Source organism: Artibeus jamaicensis, unplaced genomic scaffold (genome assembly GCF_021234435.1).
Source record: "Artibeus jamaicensis isolate MK-2021 breed Jamaican fruit bat unplaced genomic scaffold, CSHL_Jam_final contig_1998, whole genome shotgun sequence".
NCBI lineage: Eukaryota > Metazoa > Chordata > Mammalia > Chiroptera > Phyllostomidae > Artibeus > Artibeus jamaicensis.
Genome location: NW_026521407.1, coordinates 1,293,425 through 1,319,778, shown reverse-complemented (window position 1 = coordinate 1,319,778; position 26,354 = coordinate 1,293,425). Strand labels below are relative to the sequence as shown.

Here is a 26,354-nt window from a genome sequence, read left to right as displayed (position 1 = left end):
TGGTGTGGCTCAGTGGATTGAGCACCAGCCTGGAAACCAAAGGGTCACTGGTTCAATTCCCAGTCAGGGCACATGCCTAGGTTGCAGGCCAGGTCCCAGTGGGCAGGACGTGAGAGGCAACCACACACTGATGTTTCTCTCCCTCTCTTTCTTTCTCCCTTCCCTCTCTGAAAATAAATAAATAAAGTCTTGAAGAAAAAAAAAAGAAAAAAGAGGCTCACCCTGACCATGTAGTTTTGGTCAGAGAGTCATCCCAATACACTGTGTTGTAGGTTTGATCCCCAGTCAGGGCACATGCAAGAAGCAACCGATGAATGCATAAGTAAGTGGAACAACAAATCGCTGTTTCTCTCTCTCTCTCCAATCAATCAATTAATCAATCAATCAATAAAATTTGCAGAGAGACTTTTTTTAAAAAGAGGCTCAGCAATATTCACTTGGGAAAGAATACCTCCACTCTGCTTTGTGTGGCAGCTGATTGGCTCAGGTGCACCAGTTTTGTCAAACAGTCGCTCCCACACACCACCATGAGCAGGAAGAGACCCTCCCGTGAAGGAGGATGCGGGTAAGCCTTTAGGAGAAGGCAACACGGCAGCTCTCAGGCAGAAGGAACCACCCTCCCAGCCTTAGGCTCAATTAGCCCCTGGATTTGGGGGCCCTAACTTGGGCAGGCTCTGCACGTGAGTCCCTGACCAGTCCATGTCTAGATACTGGGATCAGAAAGTGGTCAGGCTTTGCAGACCCAGGTTTATCCCTGGAGGTGCCGAGAGGGGAGGGCAGGGACAGACCCGCTGCATAATCTGCAGGGCCCCATGCAAAACGAACCCTGGTTAGAACATTAAGGGTTCCAAGACAGTGACGGCACAGCACTAAACCAGGCTGCCTCGTGTCACTGCTGCACTGGTCACGTGCCTAAAAAGCTGGCCCTGGGTTGGGGCAAGTTAGGCTCCAGAGGCCAAAAGGTCTCAGTCAGCAGAGGCTGCCCCCAAGGGCACTGTCTACACAGAGATCAAGTGCTTGGCTGTTAAGTGTAGGTGAGTGAGCCAAGCGGAATGAAGCATAGCATTGGTCTTAACTTCATGCAAGATGCCAGGGCAAGAGGGTGCAGAGCAAATGTACGAGGGTAAGATAGGGCCTGTTGGGCCACCTAATGCTCGGGGAGGCGATGGAAGCTGGGCAGGGAGGGCCCTCATGGCCAAGGTGGAACCACCGCAGGGCTGGTGTGTAGCACAGTCCAGGTCCCACCTCGAATAGGCAAGAGCCCTACCCTGGCTGGCGTAGCTCAGTGGATTGAGCGCCGGCCTGCGAACCAAAGCATCGCTGGTTTGATTCCCAGTCAGGGCACGTGTCTGGGTTGCAGACCATATCCTCAGTATGGTGTGTTCTAGAGGCAACCACACATTGATGTTTCACTCCCTCTCTTTCTCCCTCCCTTCCCCATCTCTCTAAAAAATAAATAAATTAATTAAATCTTTAAAAAAAAAAAAAAGGGCAGGAGCCCCCTTCAAAGTGGGCGGAAAATCCTGCGAAAGCAACCTATTGTCCCCTAAGCTCTCTCTCAAGTGAGCGCTCTGAGCAACACAGCAGGGGGCGTGAGTCTGCATGTTCCTAGGGAACCAAGGGCCCAGAAAGCTGAGGACCAGACACTCTTATGACAAAAGCATAAATCTGTCCTTTCATTTCTCGGTGTTTTTATACTTCCTTTTATTTTCCTTTAATGTCTCAATAAAGTCCCCTTTGAAAATTCCAACCCAGCTCCTATATGCTAAGTGAAAAGGGGCAAGGAGAGGACAGAAAAGCCAGGTAATAGAATTCCCCAGGTTGGGGGGATGGCAGCTGCCAGTCTACTGGGAGATCTCACAAGGGCTGTCACTAAGTTTTCACACCTGGAGCGAGGGAGTAGCTACAGCCAGCTTTTCTCTAAGTGGGATGACCCCTTATTTCATCTCAGCTACGGGGGGTCACAGGGATCTTGGCACACGCACCACCAGGCCACGTGGCCCCAAGGCTGAGGGGCAGGGGCAGTTCTCAAGCAGCCCCTGGCCAGAGCTACAATCAAATGTGACCTGGTGAGGAAGCCGGGCTCCTCTGAGCAGCCTCTCCTGGGTCCCTGAGTCACTGGCCAATGGCACCCAATCCCTCTCTGGAAGGAACTGCAAAAATCTTAATACTGGGCACAGGTGAGGAAGTCACAGCACAGAGAAGGACAGAAGCCACCCTGATCACACAGCCTCTCGGTGCTGGAACTGGACCTCAGGACCCCTTATGCCCTGTGTCACCAAGAGGGAGGCCAGAGAAAGCAGCAGGGCCTCTGTCTCTGACAAGGGAAGGCCACAGCTGGGGCAGGCCTGGGGGGTGTTCACACACTGGACAGTGAAAAGCAGCTTCTTCTTAAAGGCAGCTTCTTCCTTCAGTGGTGCCAGACAATCGAATCTTGGCCAGACAGCTATTTGCTAAATTTGGTTCAAAGGACTGTCTTCTGTTAACCCTTCCATGTCTAAGCATTTGGGCATGGGGTGTTCTCTATTCTTCATTCCTCCTGGAAAAGCTACAGGTGTACTAGGACGGGAGAAGGGTTTTTCCGTGGCTATACCTGGTCTCAGAAATTAAGGGACTGGAGTGCAGCCAACTGTGGCTGGTCTGCACCAAGCTGACCAAGCTGGCCAAGCTGGCAGCACCTGAATTCTCCACCTGAATACTCTAGGGGAGGATCATTTTACAGCGGTCACAGGCCAGAATGAAAGCAGACAGGGCAGAGTGAAATCAGGCAGCTGGCCACATGAAAGTAAGGCCGCAGGCCATGGTGTCTCCAGACTGGGCCATTAGGAAGAAAAGACCAGAGCAAACTCAGGCATCCAGCCAGAAAAAAAGTCAGGAATTGTGCCAGAAGGTCAAAGGTTTGTGGGTCACAGGGAAATCAGGCCACACAGGAGAAGGAAATCAGGCTTCAGAACAGACCGACGTCACCTGTGATTCGGAAGGACGGGAGGAGCTGCGCCTCCTAGTGAAACCAGGCTGCGCGCCACTCTGGCCGCACCCGCAGCCCCAGCCCTCCCTCCGCCGCGGGGCCCAGCCTCACTTGAGCTGCTGGGTAATGAGCTCCTCGTCGTTGAGGTAGCGCAGCCGCTCCTCCTCCACCAGGGTGCGCTGTCGCTGCAGCGGGTCCTCTTGCCGCCGCGCCGCCTCCGACACGCGCATGCTCAGCTCCGCCTCCGTGCCCTTCAGGAGCGCGCGTAACGACTCCACGTTTTGTAGCTGCCGAATGCAGAGGGACCGATGGACCGGGGTGGGAGGGGATGGAAGCACGCATCAGGGAAAGGGCCGGGAGAAGGCAGGCAGAGGACAGCCCAATGCCGGGCGTGCTCCACAGCAGATGCAGCTGCCTTTCGGGTGGGATGGTGGGGGGCAGAAGCCAAGAGCTAAGTTCTGGGGAACAGAGGCAGGAGGGGAACGGCGTGGGGATAGGGCAGTGAAGAGTGCTCAGTTGGCCCATGCAGAAGGTGCGGCTGCATGACTGTGAAGTGAGCAGTAGCGAAGGGGTGGGATGGTGAGGGGGCGGAGGACAAGGTTACTGTGCTGGGGAAACAGAGAGGCAAGGAGAACAGGATATCTGGGGGACGAGTGGCCCTATGTAGGACCCTGCTGCTGCATGGCCATGGCTCCGATGGACTCAAGCTCTGGGGTTTGATCGAGTTTCCGTGGCTGGGACGAGAAGACCAACTTAATCTTCGAACCCAATTCTAAAGCCAAGTTGGGGCAATGGTGGGTGTGGGTGAGATCTTATCTGTTGCCCAGATGGCAACTCTCTGCCCCCCCTCCAGCCTGTCTCTGCTCATTAGTCTCACCTGACGGGCTCTAGGGCCCTCTGGAGGAGCGGGCACAGTGATGCCAGGCTCCTCACTGGGGGGACCATCTGCCAGGCGGGACAGGGCGGGGGAGCTGACGGGATCTGGGGAAAGGGCTTCCGCCCAAGGGGACACAGAAAGTCAGGGAGGGGGGCAGGAACTTGAGAGAGGGAAAGGGGAGAAAGCATTCGGAGAGGGGCCCAGGGAAGGGCTCCAGGCTCGGTTGAGCCAGTAGAGGATGGGGCGGGACTTATGGGAAAAAGTTTCAGGGCAAGTGGGTGGGTCCTGAGGGGGCGGGGCAGGAGCGAGGTCCTGGAGGGAGCGGTCCTGGAGGGAGCGGTACCTGGAGCTTCCGCAATTGCTGAAGTTGGCCGCGCAGGTCACTGGTGCTGTTCTGGAGACCACGCAGGTGCAGCTGCATCTGCAGACGGCTGATGGCACTGGGCTGTCCCGCAGGGGTGCTGCTGGCTGAGGGTGCGGGAGGGCCAGACACCGGAGTGGCCCCGCTGCTCCGGCCACCTGACCCGCAGGCTGCACAGGGACCACAAGGATGGGAGAAGAACGGATCAGGAGCCTTGGAAGCGTTGGGGCAAGGTCCCCCACATACAGTAGCCACAGAGGCACATGACTCAGACTCCCTGCCCCAGATGGTAGTCAGCCCTTCTGGGGGGGGGGGGCCAGGGCAAAGCCATCTTGGGCTGAGGTGACTACACATTCATCCTTTCAAGCCCAGCGATATAGCTGTTTAACTCCCCACTTTACAGACTGGGAATCTGAGGCTTGGAGAGTTTGAGGACCTGTGGAGGAGGGGAGGAAGGTCACTCACGTGCAGAGGGTGTAGCTGCTCCGTTGGAGCCTTCTATCTTCTCACTGTGACACAGGGAAAAAATGATTATCAGAGGGCCCATGAGTCTCCAGCCCCCTGATCCCAGGATGGAGACCCAGAGAAGGGCACCACACCCAGAGTCACACTGGCAGAGCTGAGCCCAGGGCTCCCTTGCCCGCCTCCCCTTCCTCTTGCCCCAGCCACAGGCCCTAACTGGTGCTGGGAGAAGTGCTCACCTGGGGGTCTCGGGCTCCGAACCTCGTAGTAGGGCACTCTGCACCAGGCCTGTGAGGCTGGCAATCTGCTTCTCCATGGCCTCCATGCGCTCCCTGGGGAGGATGGTGGCTTCGAGCAAACCCTTTTCTAGGCACTGGATCCCTCCTGCCCAGCCCCCTATTACACAGACAATTCAAAGGGTCCCAACACCTAAGGATCAAGTCCACAGCTGACCCCCCCATATAACACTGGTAAGCCCGTCTCCATCTGACAGGCACCCTTCCCTCTGCAGCCTCACCCCTCACCACTGGCTCCCACTGGGCCCCGCCCTTGCGTCTCAGCAATGCCACACATTTTCCCCTCACCTGCTACGCCCTCCTCTCTACCTCTTCTCTGAAGCCATCCCAGAGTCCCCAGCAGCCTTGAGGGAGTCCTTGTACAGCCTCCCAGACGAAGTACAGGGATTTTTAAACTATGTCTCCCCCACTCAACAGGGCAGAGCTGGGTTTGCCCAGCTTGGTGTTGACAGGGCCCAGTGCACTGCCAGGCACACAGGCCACTGAAGACCTGTGTGAATGTAAATCACTTCTTACCTCTCAGCAGCACTGCCCGAGGGCAGAGGTGGGCAGGTCAGTGCCCTGGTCACCTCCTCCAGCCCTGCGTCCTTAGGAAGGAGCTGAATGATGGGCAAGAGCTCCCCAAAGCAGAGGCTACCTAAGCGAATGTGCCTCTCTCTCCCCAGCCCTATTTCTTACCAGCACCCCCCCGCCCCAGTGGACTTCAGCAGGCCCTGTGCTGGACAGCTCTCGGCTGCACGTCCTGTCCGGGCGAGAAAGGCACTAAAGAGATTCAGCCCGGGTCTTGGTTAGGGAAACAGGTTCAGGGAACTGGTGTAAACCCAGGTGTCCGGAGTCTTTGTCTGGGGCCCTTTAGTCACCCCTGAGGTCTCGCAAACAGAAGGAAAATACCACGTCCACCTTTCCATTGCCTTGCCTGCCTCATTCAAGATACCCTGGTGACCCCACTAGGCTACTTCGGGTCCACAAAGGACTCCGGGGTCTCAGTGTCCAGGACACAACAACCCTGCCACGAACTCTGTGGTGTCCCCTCGCCCCCCCCCCGGCCGCCTCCCTCCCGGGCCCTGAGGCCTCGTGAGTGTCCCTCACCTGGTTTCTGTGTCCTTCGCTGGCACAGGCGGCCCAAACCCAACGAGCGGACGCTCCCCAGGCCCGGGGAAGAGCTCAGAAGGGGGGACTCCGGCCGTGGAGGAGCCCCCGGTACTGCGGGTTTTGCCTCCGGGGCTCTCTGCGAAGACGGAAGAGCCCGAGTCCTTTCGGAAGGATTGGCGCACCGGTGATCCGCGACTGGGCGGCCCGGAGTAGGGACTGTGAGGCGGCGGGGGGCCTCCGGGCGGCGCTGCCAAGTCGGCCAGCTTCTGCGGCGACGAGGGCGGCAGGCGGAAGCCGTAGCCGTCCCCGTAGAGAGGGCCGCCGCCCGCCGCCTTGTACAGTGAGTCCTCGAGGTCGGACTGCAGCGCGGCGGCCGAGTAGGTGCTGAGCGAGCGCACGGAGCCGCGCTTGTAGAGGCCGCCGGCACCCGGGTAGGCGAACGGGTCGCCGGCCGCCGCGGCCAGGCTCAGGCGGCCCTCGTGGAGCAGCCCGTAGGGGTCGGCGTAGAGGCCCTCGCCCTTCACCAGCACCATGCCGCCCGCCTTGTTCGCCAGGTCCTCATCCGGCTTCACGTCGCGCCGCTCCAGGATGGCGCTGGGGCTGGGGCTGACGCCCTGCGCAGCCGGGGCGCCCCCAAGCCGCTCGGCCGCGTGGTGCACCGGGCTGCCGGCGTAGGAGGGCGGGCGCCCCCCGGCGTAGGAGAGGCGCGAGCGCGACGGGGAGCCCGACGGCAGCCCGGACGGCAGCCCGGACGGCGGCGAGCCGGACGCCAGGTGCGGTGCGGGCGACAGGTTGTTGAGGCGCCGCGTCGGCGACGACTCCCTCGAGGCGTACACCATCTCTCGCTGTTCGGAAGACAGGCCCGGATCCCCACAGGGATGGTCACAAAGCGGTGCCCTTGCTGGCGGAGCCAGCACCCTCCCCCTGACACTTGGAAAGGCCCTTCTGCTCTCTGCCTTCCCTCGCTCTGGCTGTTGTATCCTGGGCCCCTCTCCCAGCCGGGCTCTCCAAATGCAGAAAGAAGCGGCGGATGGAGAAGCCCAGACGGGCAACCTACAGCCCACGCTACGGTGAGGGGCGGGGAAGCCCAACGGGAAAGAGTGGTTCCGGGAAGAGTCGTCTAGGATACCTAGAGGTGTGTTGGAGAGACCCACGACCCCACCATTAATGGAGGCCCCTTCTGCTTCGGTCTCTAAGTTTTCTTCTCCAAAGTTGGGCCTGGTTCCTGATGACCAATTACTACGCTCCCGGACCCTATCTGCCCAGCCTCCCCAACCCCTGGGCACCCCCAGCCATACCCGGAGATCCCCGTTGGTGAGGTGTGAGCCAGGGAAAGCAGCGTAAAGTGGCTCCTTCCTATAGATCTTGATAATACTGCGGTCCTGGATGTCCCTGGAGGGGGGGAGGGTCAGAGGGTCACCATCTCCGAGCCCTGCGTTGAGGAGCGGCAGCTACTTCAAGGAGGGGAAGAGGGATGGCAAGAGGAGCAAAGAGCTCCAGCCCCTGTCTAACTCCTTGCTCAGTGGATCTCGTGCCTCAGGCCACCTGCCACCAACACACACACCCAGCAGCCTCCCCCACCCGGTCCGCTTCCTCGGCCCCACGGCCAGTTTCAGGTCAGCTCAAGACTCCCGGAACCAGCAGAGGAGGACGATTTACAGGGAAGGGGGTGGGGCTGAGATGACCGAGGAAGGGGGCGGGGTGGCAGGGCTTGGGGAGGAAAGACGAAGGACGGGGGAGGGGGACTAGAGGGGGCTGGGGAATGGCCTGCATAATCAAGCCCCCCACAGAGGAGAAGTACACGAAAGCCCACTCATTCCACCCCCCCTCGGGGCCACGCCCACCGAACATCCTCCAGTTCATAGAAGACGTTGCGCGCCTCGTCTTTGATGAGGATGGCGGTGTTGGGCGACTTAAGCATGCCCATGGTGAGCTTCTGCGGGAACATGTGCGCGATGAGTGCGTGCAGCGTGTCCAGGCTGCTGACCTCGTGCGTGATGTGCACCCGCCGAGTTTCTTCCCCGAACTGCAGGAACAGCACCCCTGCGAAGGAGACGCCGTCATTGCCGCGGCCTCTGCCGCTGCCACCAGCACCACCACCACGACGGCGCTGCCGCTGGCCGGGGGAGCGCGGGGGCGCTTCCGCAGCCGCGCCGGTCCCACAGAGGCAGGGTCTGAGACCCGACGCTGCTCCAGAGTGCAGATGCACCCAGGCGCTCCTCATGCTGCTGACCTCTGAAGCCACCTCCGTGACCCCAGGCAGGCTGGAGCCTAGGTGAGGAAATGGAACTGGGGGCGGGAGCAGGTGGGACAGAAATTGAAGGGGGAGTCCTTGATGAAGGGGAGAGGGGTGGGAGAGATGATGGAGAGGTGAGTGGGGGGATGGGGAGAGGGAAGGAGACCACCGGGAAGAGACACTCAGGAGGAAAGGCTCTTGGGGAGAGGAGATCGCTGGGGGGTGGGAGATGGGGAAGGGAGGCAGCGGCTTCCAGAAAGATGGCTGTGAAAGACGGAATGGTGAAGCGGATGAAGAGTGTCACAGGGCAAGCAGAGTGGGGGAGGAGCCAGTGGCCAGAAGGAGGGTGGACAGGCGGGCAGTACCTGGCGATCGCAGCTTGGTCTGGCTGGCTGAGCGGGAGAGGGGCAGGCTCTGTCGGAAGCGGTTCATCCTGCTGAAGCCCAGAGGCAGCTCGGCCTCCGACATGGTCTCCAGCGACTCCGCTGAGGCGTAGGACAGCTTGGCCGCCTGGTCTGCCAGCCCGGGCTGGGTTCCCTGAGTGTGGCGTGCGCTGCGGGTCTGCAGAGGCAAGGCGGATGGAAGGAATGGAGCCGAGCCCTTGGCTCTGCCCCCTCTGCCCGCTGCACCATCCGGGCCCTGGGAACCCCCGCTGGCCAGCGACAGGCACGCACAGGAGGGTCTCCTGGACTCCAGACTTGGCCGTGTGGCTGCAGGAGAGTTCCCAGCCTCTCCGGGCCTTGGCCTCCCTGGGATGCCCAGCAGGTAAGGAGTGGGCAAAGGACTTGGGTGCCCTGGGAAGTCAGACGAGAAACCCTCTGAGTGGGAGCCGTGGGCGCACCTGCTATTTTAAGCTTCCAAAGAACAACAACATAAATTTGTCACTGAGGTGAGCAGCAGCATCGCTGAGCAAATCGGGGCATTAGTTTCAGACATTAATTAAGCGACAGATTGGTGAGCGGTGAATTTATCCTTCGTGGAGTTCAGAGGGTTGGGCTGGGGGCAGGAGGCAGGGCCCCAGGATACCAGCTCTGGCAGTGCAGGGTGTGGGTCCTCACGGAGCCGGGCACAATGCCCTTGACTTGGGGTTAACTGGGAAAACCATCCCAAACCCCCAAAGCCAGCTGGACCCCAGGTTCACACAGATGGCCTATTACATGCAACGCACATGCTAAGCCTGGTGTGATCCACACATACACATGGCATTAACTGCTAGGCTTTAGCGCCTCCCTGCAAGGTACGTGCCGCCACACACCACTGAGCTGACCTCCCAAAACACCGCCCTGGCACCCGCCATGGCAGCCTCTTGTGCCAGAGCTACAGCTGGGGCTTGGGAAGGGCGTCGCCCAGTGACCATTCCCTACCCTGGGGACAGTCTGATTACTCTCTCCATGGGGAAGGAGTCACCATGGTTTCTATTGCACTTTAAGAGCCTATTTTTGGCTGCAAGCTAGGGCTGCCATTCAACCACAGCTCCAGCCATTCTGCCCCGGCCCCTCCCCCCGAACCTGGTCATTGTCAGAAACTCATTTAAGAAAGATAACATATCAGATCTACATCATTTCATGTTATGTACATTACGTACATATATAGATTACATATGCATATAAGTATTACACACATATTATCAGGAAAAATCATGTTGCCCAATTGTATTCCTCTATAAAATTAATTGCCCATTTTAAACAGCAAATCACTCAAAACCATTAACATCGGTTGTCTTGGGGTCGAGACAGCTTCTCTTTTTCAGAGTTCGAGTGCCAGCCTTGCGCAGAGGCGTGCTAACCTTCCCGTATCCTTCCAATTTTAGTAGATGTGCTGCCGAAGCAAGCACTCTCTTTTTACCTTATACGTTTTTCTGATGGGCAAATTTTGCGCAATCAGAATGTCACTTTTATAACTGTTAAAAAAAAGACAGTAAAAGTACCTCTAAAAAGGAAACATTTATTCTCTTCCCGGTTCTCTCCTTCCCCCAAATCCTGATTAACCCCTAATTAATCTCCATCTTCATATTAACTCAATTTAATGTTCCAATTGGATTAGCACTCTCGAAAAGAGAGGACATCTTCCTCTGATGGGCAATGTGCCAAGCTGTCCCCAAAGTGGCCTCAAGGGCTGAGGGATGTGGAAGGACAGGCTTGGGGACCTCAGGGGGTGTCCAGCCTCAAGTACAATGCCCTGACCGTGGGTGGGCATGGGTCCTGGGAGGGGGGAGGCGGTGCGGGAATGGGGGTGCTGAGGGGGACAGGAGGATGCCCACTCCCAGGCTTTGGGTCGCACAGCTCAGGTCTGGGCCGACCGCCAGTGCCAGACCGTGACCTTCTCTCTCACCTCAGCCCTGAGGCAATATGGGAAACCAGGTCTGGTCTGGTGGTGATGGGGTTGCCAAGCAACTGGAAGGTCAGTGGTTGCCTGGCTGGTGTGGATGAGGGGCTAGAGTTAAGGCAGAAGGAGCAGCTAGCAGGGATGAAGAGCAGGAGGTGGCCACAGTGCCTGGGGGGCACAGGTGGGCTTCCAGTGAGAAGATGGAAGAGTGGCCAGAATGAAGGGCCCTGGGCGGGGATCCCAGGGACTACGGGGTCCTGCGAAGGCAGGACCCCGCACAGGGGGGCCTGAGGGAAGAGATGCCCACGTTCCCCGCCCCATGGCCCTGCCTCCATCCTGGCCACCCTTCTAGTCTCACGGCTTTCGTAGGAAACCCTCTTTAGAAGAGAGAAAGCCTGTTGTCAATCTCTCCATCCCTGGGGTGAGACAGCAGGGCAGAGGAAAGCGTAACGTGTAGGAGGACTTCCCGATTAGGAGGGAGATGGCGAGAATACAAAAGAGTGATTCAGGCAGAGCTTCCCAAAGGTAGGAAAGGGGCTGCTAGGGCAAGCAGCGAGCACCTGTCACTGGAGGCCTTCCAGGGAGCCGATGACTCCTGGCCTGAGATCAGACAGAGGGAGCTGTGAGGGGGGCCACAGACTGGGCCTGGAGGTTCCCGAACACTCCACGGACTGGGGCAGAATCATTTGGGGGCTTTCAAAGACACTTTCCTGGGCCCCACATTCCCGGAATTAGAATCTCTGGGGTGTGGGGCATGGGGTTCAAGATTCCGACAAGTCCCCAGAATGATTCTGATTTGGGAATCGAGTCAGCCCCTGTGATTCTAGAGGTGGATGACATGAGCCTCGAGGGAGGGCGCCCTGTGAGCCAGGCGCGGTGCTCAGGACACGCAGCATCTATTTCTTCCCTCTTCACAGAGGCTCTGCGATGCAGATATTGTTGTGCCTACAGAGCAGAAACCGGGCCCCGGGGCTTACATAACTTGCTCAGGTCACCTAACTAGTTAGTAGCAGACTGGAATTCACCGCCAGGTGGTGTGGCTCTTGAATTAAACCACTCCACTCTACTGCCTCCCCCAGAAAGTCTATGCCTGACGCCGTGATTCTCTGATTCAAGGACGTCTCTCTGGGCGAATGCATGCAAACAGGACGCTTGCTGCAAGATGACACTGGGGAGTCTGGGGTAGATACCTCTCAATCCCTGTCATGATGCTTGAGACTTGAGGGGCCAGAGGCTGCAGGACACAAGCTGTAGTCTAACTTGGTTCAGCTCTGGGCCTGGGTGCTAAGGAAGACGGCAGAGGGGCCCCAAGGTGCTCCCCCTTGGGGCGGAGGATGCCCTGGAGCATCCTAAGGGGTCTGTAGGATGCCCTGGAGGGGCACACAGCTCCTTGGCTATAGAAAGTCCAGACTCCCCAGAGGAGGCAGGAAGGCCCCCATCCCTGAGTTTAGATTAGCACTCCACCCAGGCAACAGGTTTAGGGGTGCAGGGCTGTGAGTCTCTTGCCTGGTATTGACCAGCTCCCCATGGTGGAAAAAGCCAGAACAGGATGAGAGACCCATCACAGTCCCAAGGCCTCCCTGGAAGATGAAGTTCTAGGATCTGAGTTCAGAGAACAGGGCCCTCAACAAGATTGGGGGATCCAGGCCCCTGCCTCAGAGCCAGCAGTCGTGGCCTGGGGAAGCCTGAGTATCCCCAACTCGGATCCCCAGCAGGGGCGGCCGGAACTCCCACACTGAGTCCACAAGCCCCTGGCAGGCAAACCCGGACTCAAAGCAGCAGCCACAGCCTGCAGTCCCAAGGCCCTCTGCCCGCGCCAGAGGGTCCCGTGCAGCCACACACCCCTGTGCAAAGCGTATGCAGGGAGAGGTCGGGCAGGAGAGCACATGCAGTTGTCACGGAGGCAGAAGCAGCGCGCACTGACCTTGAAACTCCAGTAGTTTGGCTGCTGATGGAAACAAGAGAAGAGATGGTTATGAAGGGTTGGGTGGGGAGCGAAGGGGCAGGGGTGGGTTAGAGACCTTTGGAGCTCGGCACTAGGCCCTGGGACAGAGGCCCTCAGGGCCCCCCCTACCCTCCCAGGAGCAGGTAGGAAGCTCTGCCTGGTACCTCCGTAGTCTGCTGAGACCCGGGACGGCCCAGAGCAAGCTCCGGGGGTGCGGGTGGAGAGATCCACTCCAGATATTTACAAGACACACTCTCCAGTCACAGTAACTGTCCTCAGAAAGTTGCAGGTGGGAAAAAACACCAATGACGGTGATACAGGGAACCCATGAGACTGTGGCAGAAATGAATCAGAGCCGCGGGGTCAGAGAAATGGCATCTGGTTGTGGCAGGCCAGGAAACTCCTCCTGGAAGTGGTGGCATTTCAGCCAGCTCTTGAAAAATGAGCGGCTCAGATTGGGTAAAGGCAAGCAGAGCAGAGGGGAAAGCGCTGGCAAGTGCCCTGGGGCAGATGAACAGAGTGTGTGGAGCGGGAATAGTCCAGTATCCCATTGGCTGGGGTACAGGGCCTGGGAGGGTAGAGATTAGGCTGCAAAAAGGGGGCTGGGGCCTGCGGAGTGGGCTTAAATGCCGAGCAAACTTCTGTGGACTTAACAGGTTGGATGAGCAGAAAGTATGTGAGTGAAGCACAGAGGAGTTAGAACTGGACCCCAGGAGGCTTGATGGGGCAGGCAGTGGAAGAGGGAGGCCTGAGACCAAGGCCAGGGCGGAAAGGCCCGTTAACACAATGAACCCGGGTCACAGAGCAAGGTGGGCTGGTGTCAGCCACCTCACAGCCCCGGGCAATGGGTGGCAGCCTCGGGCAGCAGAGGGGTTTGGGGGGAGTGAGAGCGTGGGCAACACCCTGTGGCCGAGAGAGGAGAGGGCAGGGCTGTTTGCACACCTAGCATAGGGGGAGGGGGCTCAGATTCCTCCTCATCCACAGTGACCCGGGGACACCTGGCCTCCCCTGGAGGGCAGAAAGCCCTTTCGGATTGCTGAGGACAGGAAGGAGTGGCCCGGGGGCCTGACCGATTCTTGGCAAAGCCAAGGGCACCCTGCTGACCGGTGCCAGCCTCAGCGGGAAGACAAGAGGCAGCAGATGGCCTGGCCCTGGGGTGCCTGGCACCAACAAACAAGATTCCCCAAGCCTCAGAGCCGCTGGCAGAGGAGAGGGACACTGAAGGGTCCCCAGTGGGAGAAGAACCCAACATCGGGGCATCTTGGGTCACCCGAATGCTTTAGTGACAAAGAGGAGTTGAACAGGGGCTGGAATAGAGGCTTTTTAGGGCGGGGGTGACGCCAGGCCAGAGCGGGGGTACACTGGTTCGCTCTCCAGGGCCACTCCTATCTACCTGGTCTGAGCTACGATCCCCCACTCTCCCTCTGGCACTGGATCTCAGAGATGCAAAAAATAGTATTGTAACATGGCAGGCAAGGAAAGGGGACAGCAAAGTCTGTGCCCCAGCCAGTGCCTGGAACAATCTATGGACACATGCCACCCCCATGGGTGCCAGGGGTGCCCACAAATGCCGAGGGGAGGGGAGGCACGGGGCTGAAGTAACAGGCTCTTGACACAGCTGCCTGTGGCCTTGGGAAGAGGAGGGGCGGCAGAGAGAGTGGACACGTGGGGGCCAGGCAGAGCCAGGCAGAGGGCACTGGCGGGTTTACGATGAGAATCATGTCTGCAGCGCCCGTGGTGACGGACAGCTCTGCAGAGAAGGCTGCTGTCTTTCATTCACCACCACCACCACCCTGTGTACACTCGGGCCTCCCGCAGCCCCTGCACCACGCCGAGCCCATGCACTGACTCCCACACATCCTTGATGAGGACATCACCACAGGCACACCCAAAGCGACAAAACACACCCACAAAAGGACACAAGCACTTCGAGAGAAGCCTCCATGGTCAGAAACCACCCCAGAAACAAGCACACTCAGAGACGGAGGCACTCGGAGGTGGCCCATCCCCACTCCTGCACAGACACGCAGCCCCCGCAGGGCCCTGACTCCCCCCTGACACACACCGCCACAGGCGCCACTCCAGGCAGAGACAGAGGCACTGGCCCCAGTCACACCCCTCGAATGTCCCCCAGAGAGTCACAGAAACACAGAGGGCCAAGGAGACACACCCACACATACGTACACAGACACACACTAGATGTAGGAGCACCCAACACAGCAGACAGGCATACAAAGAAAAGGTCTCGTCCCTCCTTTGCCCCACTAGCTAGGGTGGGTGCCTCTGGCCACCTCAGCCAAAGTCCCATGCCTACAATGTCCTGGACACCACGTGTCAGGTAGGTGCACCTGATTCAAAAGTGGCAGAAGATGCCCCACCCCCACTTAGCCCGCACGTCCAATCAGTCCATGCAGATGGCTACTGGGGCCCGCCTCACAATTCCGGCAGGGGTTCAGGGATGGGGCCCGTCCACAGCCATACTGACTATGTCCTCGTGGGCCTGCCTCAGGGTCCCAAGACTGGCACATCCATGGGGCAGTCAGACCTGCCAGGGAGGGGTTCCAAGCAGGGACCAGGGCAAAGGACTGGGTGGCATCAGTGCCACAGGAAAGGCCAGCTGAATCCCACTAGAGGGTAAAGATGGGAGGGTCGCTTCGTTTGGGCTTCATGGACTTGGAGTGAGGCTGCGATCATAGCCCTGGGCCTTCGGGCGCTGGCCTGGACAGTGCCCGCAGTGAGTCCCGCCCACCCTCCTCTTTGGAAAGTGGGACGAATGACCCTATTTTATGTTGGCCCCACCAGGAATGAGACAGTCTCCTGGCAACTCAGTGTCCTTCTAGGGGGAAGCCTGGGAGAGGTCCATGAGGATGCCACCCACGCCCTCACCCCACCCATCTCTGCCTTTTTCCAGGGTGTTAAACCCATGGGACAGCCTTGGGTGACAGAGCAGAGGGCTCCTCCCTTGTTCACTCAGGTAGGGCCCTCCTGGTCAGCCTCAGGCACCCTATACCTCCTCGCCCCTTTCCTGGTTATCTGCTCCTCCCGCCATGCCCACCACAGTGGCTGGTGCGTAGCAGACCCTCGACAAATATTGGACCAGGAATTAATGCCAAGAAAATGGGAGGTGGGGGATATCCCTAACACCCTGAGCCAGGACCACCCTCTCCATCTCCTGGCACCCAGCTCTGCTCAGCCTTTTGGGCCCTGTCCCTAAGAACCTCCCAGCATAAGCCGACCCCCGCCCCGCCCATCAAGGAGGGCAGAGGTGAGGTAGGACCCAGGAGGGGTCTGGCTCTCCAGCTCAAGCCAAAACCTCCAGAACCTGGGTGAAGCTGTTTTGGTCCCTCTAGTCAGGAAGGGTCTCCCCTTCCCATCAGACAGTGAGAAAGCAAAATAAAGGCTAACCACCATGGGGAAGAATCTTACAGGGGCCAGGGAAAATGTCAGATGTTCAAAGAGGGTAAGATGGAAGCCCTCCATCCACTCTCTAGGGAAAAGGCTTTCAGAAATGGGGGAGGGGAGCTACTCGGAGACCCAAGGAAGAGGCCAGGGAATCCTCAAACTCCCTGGAGAGAAGAGGGAACAGCCTCTTCCCTCTGGGGGCTGGGGAGTTTTCTCCCTTCCTCCCCCACCCTAGGGGCCTTCAGTGGGGTTCTTTGCCACCCCCTGCAGCTGGCCCCTCTCAAGGCTGTTCCCTGAGAGGGTGAGGTTCTGCCCCCTGGGAACCTTACCCCAGCTAGACAGCTGAGGTCCCGCCCCTTCCTGGGCCGACGACCCCTTAGGCTAGGCAGGTACGTGACCCCTCTTGACCTGGAGCCCTTAAGACGCATCCTCACGGGAGATTGCACCCCTGCTTCTTAATACCGCGGCTCCTCATTCACCAGCGCACACACCCACCTCTCAACTCCCGTGAACACGCGTCCACGTAAACACCCGCCCTCCTAGGCTGGAGCTACGTAACGCATCCCGAGGCCGCCACCTCCCACCGCGAGGCACATGCACGACTCCCCCAGGTGTGCTCCTTGGTGCTCTCACCTCCTACCCCTTCCCAGTGCAGTGTGTGTGTTGGGGGAAGGGAGTTGCGGGACCAGAGCGGCGTGGGGGGCGAGGACGCACCCCGGAAGGTCATGACTTTCCGAGGTTGGAGGAGGGGTCGCCCACCGCATTTCGGGGTGGGGGCCCAGCCCGCGCGGGAGACGGCGAACGCGGTGTGGGAGCGAAGGGGGCGTTTCTCAGGGATCTGGAACCGCAAAGGCCTGCGCACCCTCCAGCCCTTGGAGCTGCTGAACAGTCCTCCCATCTCCATGCCCCGGCTCCCCGCAGACCCTGAGCCCGGACCCCCGCAGCCACTCCGCTCCCCCTTACCTGCGGCCACAGGTGTATCCCCCGAGCCCCAGATCCCGCTTCAGGCAGGGGAGGGAGAGTGGCCCCTACTACCGCCCGCCTGGGCTCTCCCCTCCCCCGGCCACCTCCGCAGCCGCCGCCGCCGCTGCCGGTGCCCTTTGCTGCAATGCGAGAGCCGCCGCCGAGCGGGCCCGGGCCCCGGTCGCCTCGGTAACCACGACTCCACCTGGCGCGGCGCTGCGCGGCGCGCCGCCGTGCACATCCTCTCTCCGGCCCCCTCCCCCGGCGCGGCCCCGCGGGCGCAGCCCAGCGGAGGAGCGGCAGAGGCTACTGGCTGCGTCGCCTCGGTCACCCGATACGCCGGCCCTAAGCCCAGGACTCGGGTTGCAGAAGGAAGGAGGGAGGTTAGACAGCCTAGTGGAAGCGGGGGGAGGGGCTGCGGTTTGGAATCTAGCCTCTGCTCCCTTCCCAGGGTCCTCTACAGGCCCCCCATCTCCGAATATCAGGCGTAGGGGTTGGAGATTGGAGAGTGTCTTGTCCCCTAACCCGCCACCACAAGAGCTCACGGCCTCTACCCACCAGTCTGCTCTGCACCGTTGCCTGCTAGTTCCACCGTGACTCAACTCCCAGCCAAGTGTGGGAGGCCTAGCCCGCCTGCTTCCTCGATGGCTTCTGATCCTGCTCTGCTGTGTGACTCTGGCACTTGCTGAACATCTCTGGTCCTGCACTTTGCAAAGAGGAGCCTCCTGCTCAGCCATGGGCAATGGGAAGTGTTTGGCAAGCACTGAGTATCGGGTGGTGACCCAATGCTGTGCACAGAGAGCCCCTTCTCTCAGGAATTCCAAGGGTTCGAGGCAGCGGTCGCTTCAAACTCTCCTCCTTCCTCCAGCAGAGCAGATGTGGGCAGGCCTCGAACCCCTCATCAGGTCCAGCCTCACTCCTCTTCATCACCCCAACCTTACCTAACCCCCAGACACTCCGTCCAGGGAGGCCTGTGCGTGCCCCAGGCGCAGTGCACCTGTCCCCTGCCTCCTCACCACCCCTGTTCCAGCCCCGCTTGGGCCTTCCCATGCACTCGGTCACTCAGGACAAGTCTGTCCCACTTGCCATTCAGTCTTGGGGGCAGACACATCTTGTTCGAGGAAGTTCAGTCAAGATGGGGCAGAAAGCTGGGAAAGGAGGGGGGCGGAACGCCCTGGGAGGGATGCCACGCCACGCCCATCTGTTGCTAGACTTGAGTTCACTCAGCTAAAGCATTGGTGCTCTGGAGACTGGTCCTTCCTTAGGCTGACACAGTTATTTATCTATTTCTTAAAAAAGGTCAAGGCTGGCTGCCTCTCCCCAGGGGAAGCCAGGTGTGTGAGGAAGTGAAGCAGGCACCCATGCTAACCACTGGCTGCCCTGACCCTGTGCCTCCTCAGCCTGCCGGAGCTGACCACCAAGTCCAGGCCCCCTCAGGGCTGCCCTTCCTCCAAGTAACGCTCACTGGCTGACCCCTCCTACCCGTTGGGCCTCAGTGTCTCTTGTTCTCCCCTGGCAGGGTCCTGAGCTGGGAGACCAAGCCCTGTCCAGGGATAAGCACCATCTTCCCATCAGGGAAAATGAGACTGGATGGAAAAGCAGGAAACAACTTCAGAACAAATAGCCAGATGCCCACATCTCCTTAAAATTTTGAAACTATGCCTTGAACATAGCAAGAAGGGTGGGAGAGAGACATCATGAAGAACTTCCTAGTGGTAAGAGAAGGCTGGGTCTGCTCAGAAATGGAAGGGTGGGTGAGGTGGGGCAAAGGGGGTGAGATGGTCTGCAGTGGGGTAGAAATTCAGTTCAGGACTAAAGAGACTCCTGAAAACCAGTGGGGTGACGGTGGGGGAGGGGCTCCTGTTTCAAGGAGAAAAGAATACACACCCAAAAATTTTTTTTAAAAAAACCTGAGTATTCCCCCTCAAAAATATTCCTTCCCCAAAGCCAAACCTTGCTACAGGTTTGAGGAGGGAGTGGTAGGAATTAGACCACCAGGGGGATGAAAATGGGATGCAAAATAAAAGTCCTGGATACCCCCCTCCAAAAAATAATCCTCCCCAAAGCCAAACTCCGACAAGGGTTTGGGGTTGGGGTGGAGGTGGGTGACTCACCTGGGCCGGCTGGCCAGCCCCGGAGGGGGCGGAGTCGCCGTGGAGGTGGGAGCAGAGGGAGCTGAGAAGGCACACGGGGTCCACGGTCCAGCCGCCAACCTGTGTGTGCGAAGCGGGGGACACCCCATTAGGGGGAGCGGGCAGGAGCCGCTGGGGGGCTGTGGTGGGCAGGGAGGGGCATTCTCTTGCACCTCTGAGGGACCAGAAACACTGGCCAGCCCTTTAGTGAGGCTGGGTCTCTAACTAGAGCCCTGGGTCTGTTGCTGTACAATTTTCTCTCCTGTCAGGCTTGGGGCTCCCTGAGCCCAGGGGAAGAGCTTCCCCATCACATACTCCTAGGTCCTTTTCTTCATTTCTCCACCACCTCCTTGTACACTCCACCAAGGAGCTGCGCCCCACTGCTCCCCTCCTCCAGTTCTTCATTGCCCCCTCCCTGAAGATATCCCTTCCTGCTTCACAGTGGTGAGAACCATCTGTGGGGTCCTCACCCCAATATGTCCCTTCCCCTGCTGCACCGTCCTGCCCTGCCAGCTGGGAAGACACCACTCCTCTCCCACCGCAAGGCTATCCTACACCTAAGACTCAAAGCCCATAGCCTTCCGACTCCTCCAGGGCTTTTCCCCGTGGCCCTCTCCACCCCCTCCGCCCCCTGCATCTTCCCTCATCCTCACTCATCCTCACTCATCCCGTAAATATTTACTGAGCCGGCACCGTGCTTAGGCACGCAGCATTCCACGGCCAGCGAGCCCGCTGTGGGTCCTACCCACTTACACTCTACGGGAGGGAGCCAGTGAGCCGATGAGTAAACAGATGAATTTGATAGTGAGTGGCTGTGCTTTGATTCATTTATTAAGTATTCACTGATGCCTACTCCATGCCGAAGAACATGCCAGACACGGATGAAGCCCTCAGACACCCCCTTGTTGTCTCTCGTGGCCCTGCCGCCCTGCAGGCGCCGCCCTGGCCGTCTTCGTCTTTTTCTGGCCAAACCTCCCCAGACAGGTCCGCAGCTACAAGGGCCCTGTTCCCTCACCACCTCCAGTCTCCTCTGAAAGGGGCCGTTACCTCGCCACACCCCAGAAACGGGCCCTCAACCCCCTTGGACCCACCGATCCTGGCCAGTCCCAAAGCCCTTTCTCTCCCACCCCTCCTGACTTTTGAAGCGCAGGGGCCCCTTCGGCTGAGCTCGTCTCCTCTCCCTCAGAGGCAGAGCTGTTCCCTGTCCCCCTCCCAGGCTGTCGCGGGCCCTCTGCCCTCACAGACTCCATTCTGCCTTGGTGGCTGTGCTATGCCCCAGGTCCCACCTCCACTCTGATTTGACGGTGCTCAACCCCTCTCCGAAGCTGTGATCCCTTTAGAGCCCGAACTGTACAAACGGTGTGTAAGTGACATCCTGTGAGTACCCTCCCCCTCCCCCAACTCCTCTTGCATGTTCCTGTCTCCCACCCAACTCTCTCATTTCTCTCCAAGGCACCAACATCTCTCCATCTCCCAGGTTTTTCTGTCTTTGCCTCTTAGCGCCAGAGAGCAAACAAGTCTTGTCCCTCCAGCCCACCAGGCTTTTCCCTTTGCCCTTCAGGATGCACACTCTTCCTGCTCCTCCTCCTGCCTCCAGCCCCTCTTTTGTCCCCTCCTCTCAACCGAGGAAAACAACCACAGCCCTTGTAGCCACCACATCTGGCCCCCCCTTCCTGGTCTGCCCCCACGCCTCCCGCTCACCCCGAGTCTTCTGCGCCAGCCAGGTGGACTTCTGCGCCAGCCCCAACCAGCCATGCTCAAGCCTGTGCTCCCCTCCCCATCCCAACACCTAGAACAACGTTCTCTTTCTTAATGCCTCAGCAGTCCTTTTCCCTCCTTCTAAGCCTAGTTTAGGTACCTCCTCCTCCAGGAAGCTTTTCCTGACCAGGCCTGCCCATCTGATCTCCCCTCCTCCAAACCCTCTCCCAACTGACTGGCTCCTCATATTTATGTTTAACCATCCTTTCACCCCATCGAGATCACAAATGCCCCCATTTCCTCCTCCCAAGCCAGAGCAAACAGAGGGAACCCACGGGGGGGGGGGGTGTCCCTGAGAGTGGGGGCCATATCTCCTTCATCTCCCCCTTATCCCAGTCTCCTGGCTGTTCCCAGGAGAACTCTGGAGCTGGGAAAAGGTCAAATCCAGACATAACAGGGTGTGACATCAGGGGGCAGATAAGGTACCAGAAATGAGTCAATGTGTCCTTATTCCCTGCAGTGAGGACTGGGTAGGAATACCCTTCCCCTTCCACAGCCTCACCCAGCAGCACCTGGGAAGGGGGGACAGAGCAAGACAGGCATGGGAGCAGGGGCTGACACCCCGAGACTCAGGTGAAAGGACACTGATGAGATGTGCCACCCTCCTCTTGGTCCCTTCCTCCAGGGTAGACAACACCTGAGTCTCAGCAGCCATCAGGGTTCCCTCACCAATGGCAGACTGTAAGGCTAGTTCCTGGAAAGAACTTTCCTGCAGATGAGAAGGTCATCCCTGGATGGACAGATGCATCCAGGAACCCAAGGATCCAGGAGAGGTTGACAGGGAAGCATCCCCTTCCCCCCATGAAGCAGGAGACAAGACAGGCCCTGGGCCAGAGGCAGGAGCCCCAACCCCCCTTTAAGCCTCACTGATGGCAGAAGAGAAGCCACGGCACAAGAGAGGTGGATTCCAGTTACACAGAGAGTTCTGGGGAAAGGATGGGAGACGAGGAGGTACGAGGACCCAGGAGTCCAGGGCCCTGTCCTTGCAGGGGCTGGGGGTGCATCAGATGGAGCCCACTGAGGCTCTCACAGGGCCACGTCACAGAGGCGCCAACCCCAAGGTCTCAGCTCCGCCTCTGTCTGGATGGACCATCAGGGTCAGAACCTCAAGATGCCCCTCTTCCTCCAAGGCAGCCTTCCTGCCCCTCTGCCCAGTCCAAGAGTTTGAGTTAGAGGCTGGGCCCTCTCTGCCCAATCCCATGCTTCAAATTCCAGGACTGCAGGGGGAGTCCTGCAGGGGGAGTCCTGCAGGGGGAGTCCTGCAGGGGGAGTCCTGCAGGGGGAGTCCTGCAGGGGGAGTCCTGCAGGGGGAGTCCTGCAGGGGGAGGCTGAAACCCCATCCCCTCCCTCCCCAGGCGCCAGAAAAGGCTAACCAAGGCCACTGCCCAACTCTCCAGTTCTTCCCTCTCTGCCCTAGACGCCCCTCAGAATCCTCAGAGTTGGAATGAGCCTGGGGGCAGGGGAGCACGGGGTCAGACGCCTCCCTTGTCAGCTGGCCGCCCGTTGCCTCCACCCCAGCCCCAGCCTGCAGCCGGCCCCCACTCACCTGCTCCCGCATCCTGTCCTGCTGACCGCGAAGGGCCAGGGCGTGCTGGGGGTACTTGCTCTTCAGGTGGTCCATGAAGGCATCGCGCTTGCGGTCGGCGTCCGCCTTCTGGAGCCCGCTGAGCGCCTCCAAGCTCTGGGCCGCGATCACCGTGTGCCGGCGCTCGGACGTGTGCACCAGCCCCACGTTAGAGAAGCGCCGGCCCCCGCCGCCCCCGCCGCCCCCGCCCCCCAGGGTCCGGTACTCTCGCGGGTACTCCGCATCATCTGCAGACAGCATGGGGGGGCTGCTCCGCTCGGGATCTGCGAGAGGGGAGAGGGGACACGGCGGGGTCACTGCGCGCCCGGCCTGGGGCTGCCCAACCGCGTCGGGGTCACTGGGGGAGGGGCGGGCCGGGCCTGGGAACAGCAGAGAATCGCCAGGATGAGGCAGGTGAGGCCCGCCCCGATCTAGCGGACAGATGGAGCAGAAGTGGGGCGGAGGGTGGAGAGCGAGGGCTGGGTCCAGCTCCCTGCTCTCCTGCGGGTGGGTTTGCAGGACGACTGCAGGTGAGGTGTTGTCCTCAGAGGCCAAAGGAGGTTTGGAAGCTGGGCTCCTGGACACCTGTCTAGCCACACATCCGCTTCCTCCTTCTTAACGCTGGTTTGACTAGGTGAGGGGGGAGGAGTTTCCTTTTCAGATGCTTCCTGAAAGCTGTAGAAAGGGGTCTACACTGTCTTCCTTTCCAGAGCATTCTGTAAGGAGACATAGGGAGCCCCAGCCTCCTCTCAGACTGGCACGTCCAAGACACTCTTGTCCTGAGGGCTGGGGATTGGCTCAGAAAGGGCCGGGACTGGGATATGTGGGGGGTGGGGTACGAAGTCAAAGGTCACAGTCAGGGCTTCCCAAGGAGATGGAGGCCCAGGGCCTGGGGCATGGGACCCTCTTTCCCCTCCCTTCCCAGAGACAGACAGATGGACGGACAGGCAAGACTGGGCACAGAGAGAACAGTGAGAGATGTACTTGGGACAAACTCAAAGGAGAAAAAGAGCAGACAGAACAGATCAAGGCTTCCTGCTGGGACCCCCCCCCCCGCCACTCCCCTCCTTTTTTGTGGTCTCCCAACACACACACACAAGTTCAAGACCTATAAGGGACGCACAGGGGACAGAGGACAATACAGAAGCAAAAAAAGAGAAGGCCGGGGGTTGAGGTCCCCACGCAGAGCTCTGCACCCCTCCCTTCCCCACAGGCTCAGCCGCCCTGAGCTCCCCAGGCCCAGCCCCCAGTCTCAGGGTTGACCCTCCCACCGCCCAGCAGGCGACAGTGGCTCTAGCTTGTTCCAGGGGACGGCGGGAGTTGCTGAGGCTTCCCTCAGCCACATTCTTAGGCATCAAACAGATTGCCCTCCCCCATCCCCCGAAGTCACCCCCACTGGGAGACAAATGCAGGCTTCCCAGTGCACCCCCAGCCCGACAGTCCTCCAGCCTCAAATAGCACCCCCCACGTGTAGCCTAGGTCTGGGGGTGCCAGGTACTGCGGTAGACGCATACACCCCCACACCCAGGGGCTGCCTCGAAGGGCCAATGGGGCAAAAGAGGAGGAGACTGAGATTCTGGGGCCCAGCCAGGCTCCGTCCAGCCCAGTCCCTGCTCGGCCCCTCTCCACACATCCACTGCTAGTCAGGCCGTCACCTCCTGTCTATCTGAGTGAGAAAGTGGAAACGTAGCCACTTTTGAGGAAAAGCCACCCCTCACCCACACACACGCACCCCTCCCTGGGCTATGGAGCCCAGGAGGGCCCAGCCCCTCCCACCAAGACCGAGGGAAAAACCACTTCTATGCACACAGAGATCCGCAGCTGCCGAGGGTCTGTCTCAAGGTCATTGTCACGGCCCATGAGCCTCCCAGGAGCCCTGTCAGGGGATGCTGCTGTGGCCCCACTTCGAGATGGGCTACCAAGGTCAGAGAAGTCCAGTGACATGTCCAAGGCCACAGTGAGGGGTGGAGGCCAGATCTGACCCCTGTGCCTAGTAGGTTCTCCCCACCCCGTCCCACCGCGCTTTCCTGAAAGGCAACAGTGATGTATTGATGGAGCGCTGCCACCCCGCACGCCCCGCCCCGCCACCCCGCCCTGGGCATTCTTCCTTGTTTACCTGCTGCAGCCCTGGCCCTGGGCCTGGGGTCTCTCCCTCCTCGTCCCCCCAGGCATCTGTCCCTCTCCTCTCGGTCACCACCCTCTGTTGTGCTTCCAAAGTGAGCTCCAGATGTACAGAGAACACTTTGGGAGAAGTATTTTTTAAATAGTTTAATAGCTATATCTGTATTTTCACAAGGATTAGAAAAACCCCAACTCGAAGGTCCAACCACTGATTTCATGGATATCATTCCTTGGGGTAGCAGACAGATAAGGCTTCTTTTCAAGTAAATTTATTTATTCATTCATCCATCCACCCATTCATTCATTCGTTTAGAGAGGAGGGAAGGGAGGGAGGAAGAGGAGAAACATCGATCATTTTCCTCTGCACCCAGACCGAGGCCCGAACCTAGGTGCGTGCCCTGACTAGGAATAGAACTGGCGACCTTTCGCTTTTCGGGACAGTGTCCAAACCAACTGAGCCACACCAGTCAGGGCTCAAGTAAATTAACATAAGTTCAACGTGAGCTAACAAAACATACACCACATTAATCCCATTCGAAGGCTCCCTCACAGGGAGGAAATCATGAAGGTGGCTCCTGACAGGCTGGGAACCCTGGGGGCATCTTCACGGGGACCCAGTACCTACCCTTTCAAAGCTGTGGCCACAGGCCCTGGACATTCCGCAGCCCTCTCACTGCCCAGGCAGGGGGGAATTTTGCCCTCAGCCTTGCGGCTGGAGCCCTAGAGCCCTGCTCAGCCCTGCCGAGCCTGAGGGACCTCTCCCTTACGTCACACGGTCTCTCCCTTACTCCAGACGGCCAAGCTTGTTGCACCCGAGAGGGACCTCCCAGAGCTCTGGACACACAGGTGCGTTGACTGGGACAGGTCTCCAAGTCTCCTCGGCCCTCCCTGCCAGCACTTCCTTCCCTGGCGCCTGAGGGGGACCTCAGGGTGTCTGGGATGGGACAGACAGTGTGCCCACCTGAGACAGTCAGGGAGTGGCGAGGTCCAGGGTCACCCAGGCTCTCCCAGGTGGACTAAAGGGGCCAAGGCAGGGCTGGCAGGGAGGGGTCCAGGCTACCAGAGCGGGCAGTGGGCAGGGCAGAGGGGAAGCAGCCGTGGGGACAGTGGATATGTGTTCGCACGCAGCCCTGTTGGTGGCTGCAGTCCTAAAACTGTCACGTGGGCAGCAGCGGTGGAGGGGGCGCTGCTGAGCAGGCCTGAGCAGAGAGCGAGCAAGGACAAGGCCTCCCCGACTCCTCGAGGTCAGGGCTCACCCCTGGTGCCCAGGCATTGGTAGAGGGGGGTCAGGGGTGAGGGAGAAAATGGGTTCTGGGGAGCGTCAGAGAGAGGGGAGGAGGTGGGGTACAATAGCTGTCTCTGAGAGGGGTGGGTGGGAGGGAGGGGCTTTGATTTGAAAAGCTTTAGAGTCTGTTTAAGAACCTTTCAGATCCTTGGCTTTATTTGACAAACATAGAAACTAGGCTGGGAAAGAGGTGAGGCCCCTACATAACCCAGGGTCCCAGCCCTCTGCCTTGTGCATTTCCTTCTCCTTTCTGCAGGGCCACAGTGGCCTGGGAGCATGTGCCTACACTTCTGGGTTGGGGGGCTACCCTGTCACCCTTAGGAGAGGAGGCCCATGGGAGATTCAGGGCTTGGGCGCAAATTTGTCTCGTTGAGCCGACCCAGCCACCAGAAGTCACAGCACTGCTAGGCAAAAAGCCAGGCCAGAGACTCCCTGGGTGTGGAGTCAGCTCCTTCCCTGAGGGACCCTGGGTCAGCCATTCATTTACTCATCCGGTCTGCCGACAGTTCTCTCCCTCTGGGAGCCCAAGGGCACTACTCTGTAGAATGGGGGTGTTAACCTAAACCC

The 26,354-nt window shown here is 59.3% G+C and overlaps 1 protein-coding gene and 1 non-coding gene across 4 annotated transcripts in view; both read right to left on the bottom strand.

The window, feature by feature from the left end:
- Window positions 1-26,354, bottom strand: part of SRCIN1 (SRC kinase signaling inhibitor 1) — a 64,851-nt gene that overhangs the window by 18,049 nt on the left and 20,448 nt on the right. For 2 of the 3 annotated variants that reach the window (XM_037149897.2, XM_037149898.2), the window contains exons 2-12: window positions 22,364-22,665; window positions 19,042-19,140; window positions 12,542-12,565; window positions 8,658-8,853; window positions 7,901-8,099; window positions 7,355-7,448; window positions 6,054-6,901; window positions 4,908-5,000; window positions 4,672-4,715; window positions 4,189-4,376; window positions 3,080-3,255 (exon numbers count right to left, since the gene is read on the bottom strand). In XM_037149897.2, coding sequence (XP_037005792.2) covers window positions 3,080-3,255; window positions 4,189-4,376; window positions 4,672-4,715; window positions 4,908-5,000; window positions 6,054-6,901; window positions 7,355-7,448; window positions 7,901-8,099; window positions 8,658-8,853; window positions 12,542-12,565; window positions 19,042-19,140; window positions 22,364-22,665 — 2,263 coding nt within the window. The remainder of the gene's footprint in view (window positions 1-3,079; window positions 3,256-4,188; window positions 4,377-4,671; window positions 4,716-4,907; window positions 5,001-6,053; window positions 6,902-7,354; window positions 7,449-7,900; window positions 8,100-8,657; window positions 8,854-12,541; window positions 12,566-19,041; window positions 19,141-22,363; window positions 22,666-26,354) is intronic. The other variant, XM_053656623.1, reaches the window with a different exon arrangement.
- LOC119052673 (U6 spliceosomal RNA) lies at window positions 10,021-10,126 on the bottom strand. The gene has a single exon (XR_005083174.2). It is a non-coding gene; the product is annotated as a U6 spliceosomal RNA (small nuclear RNA).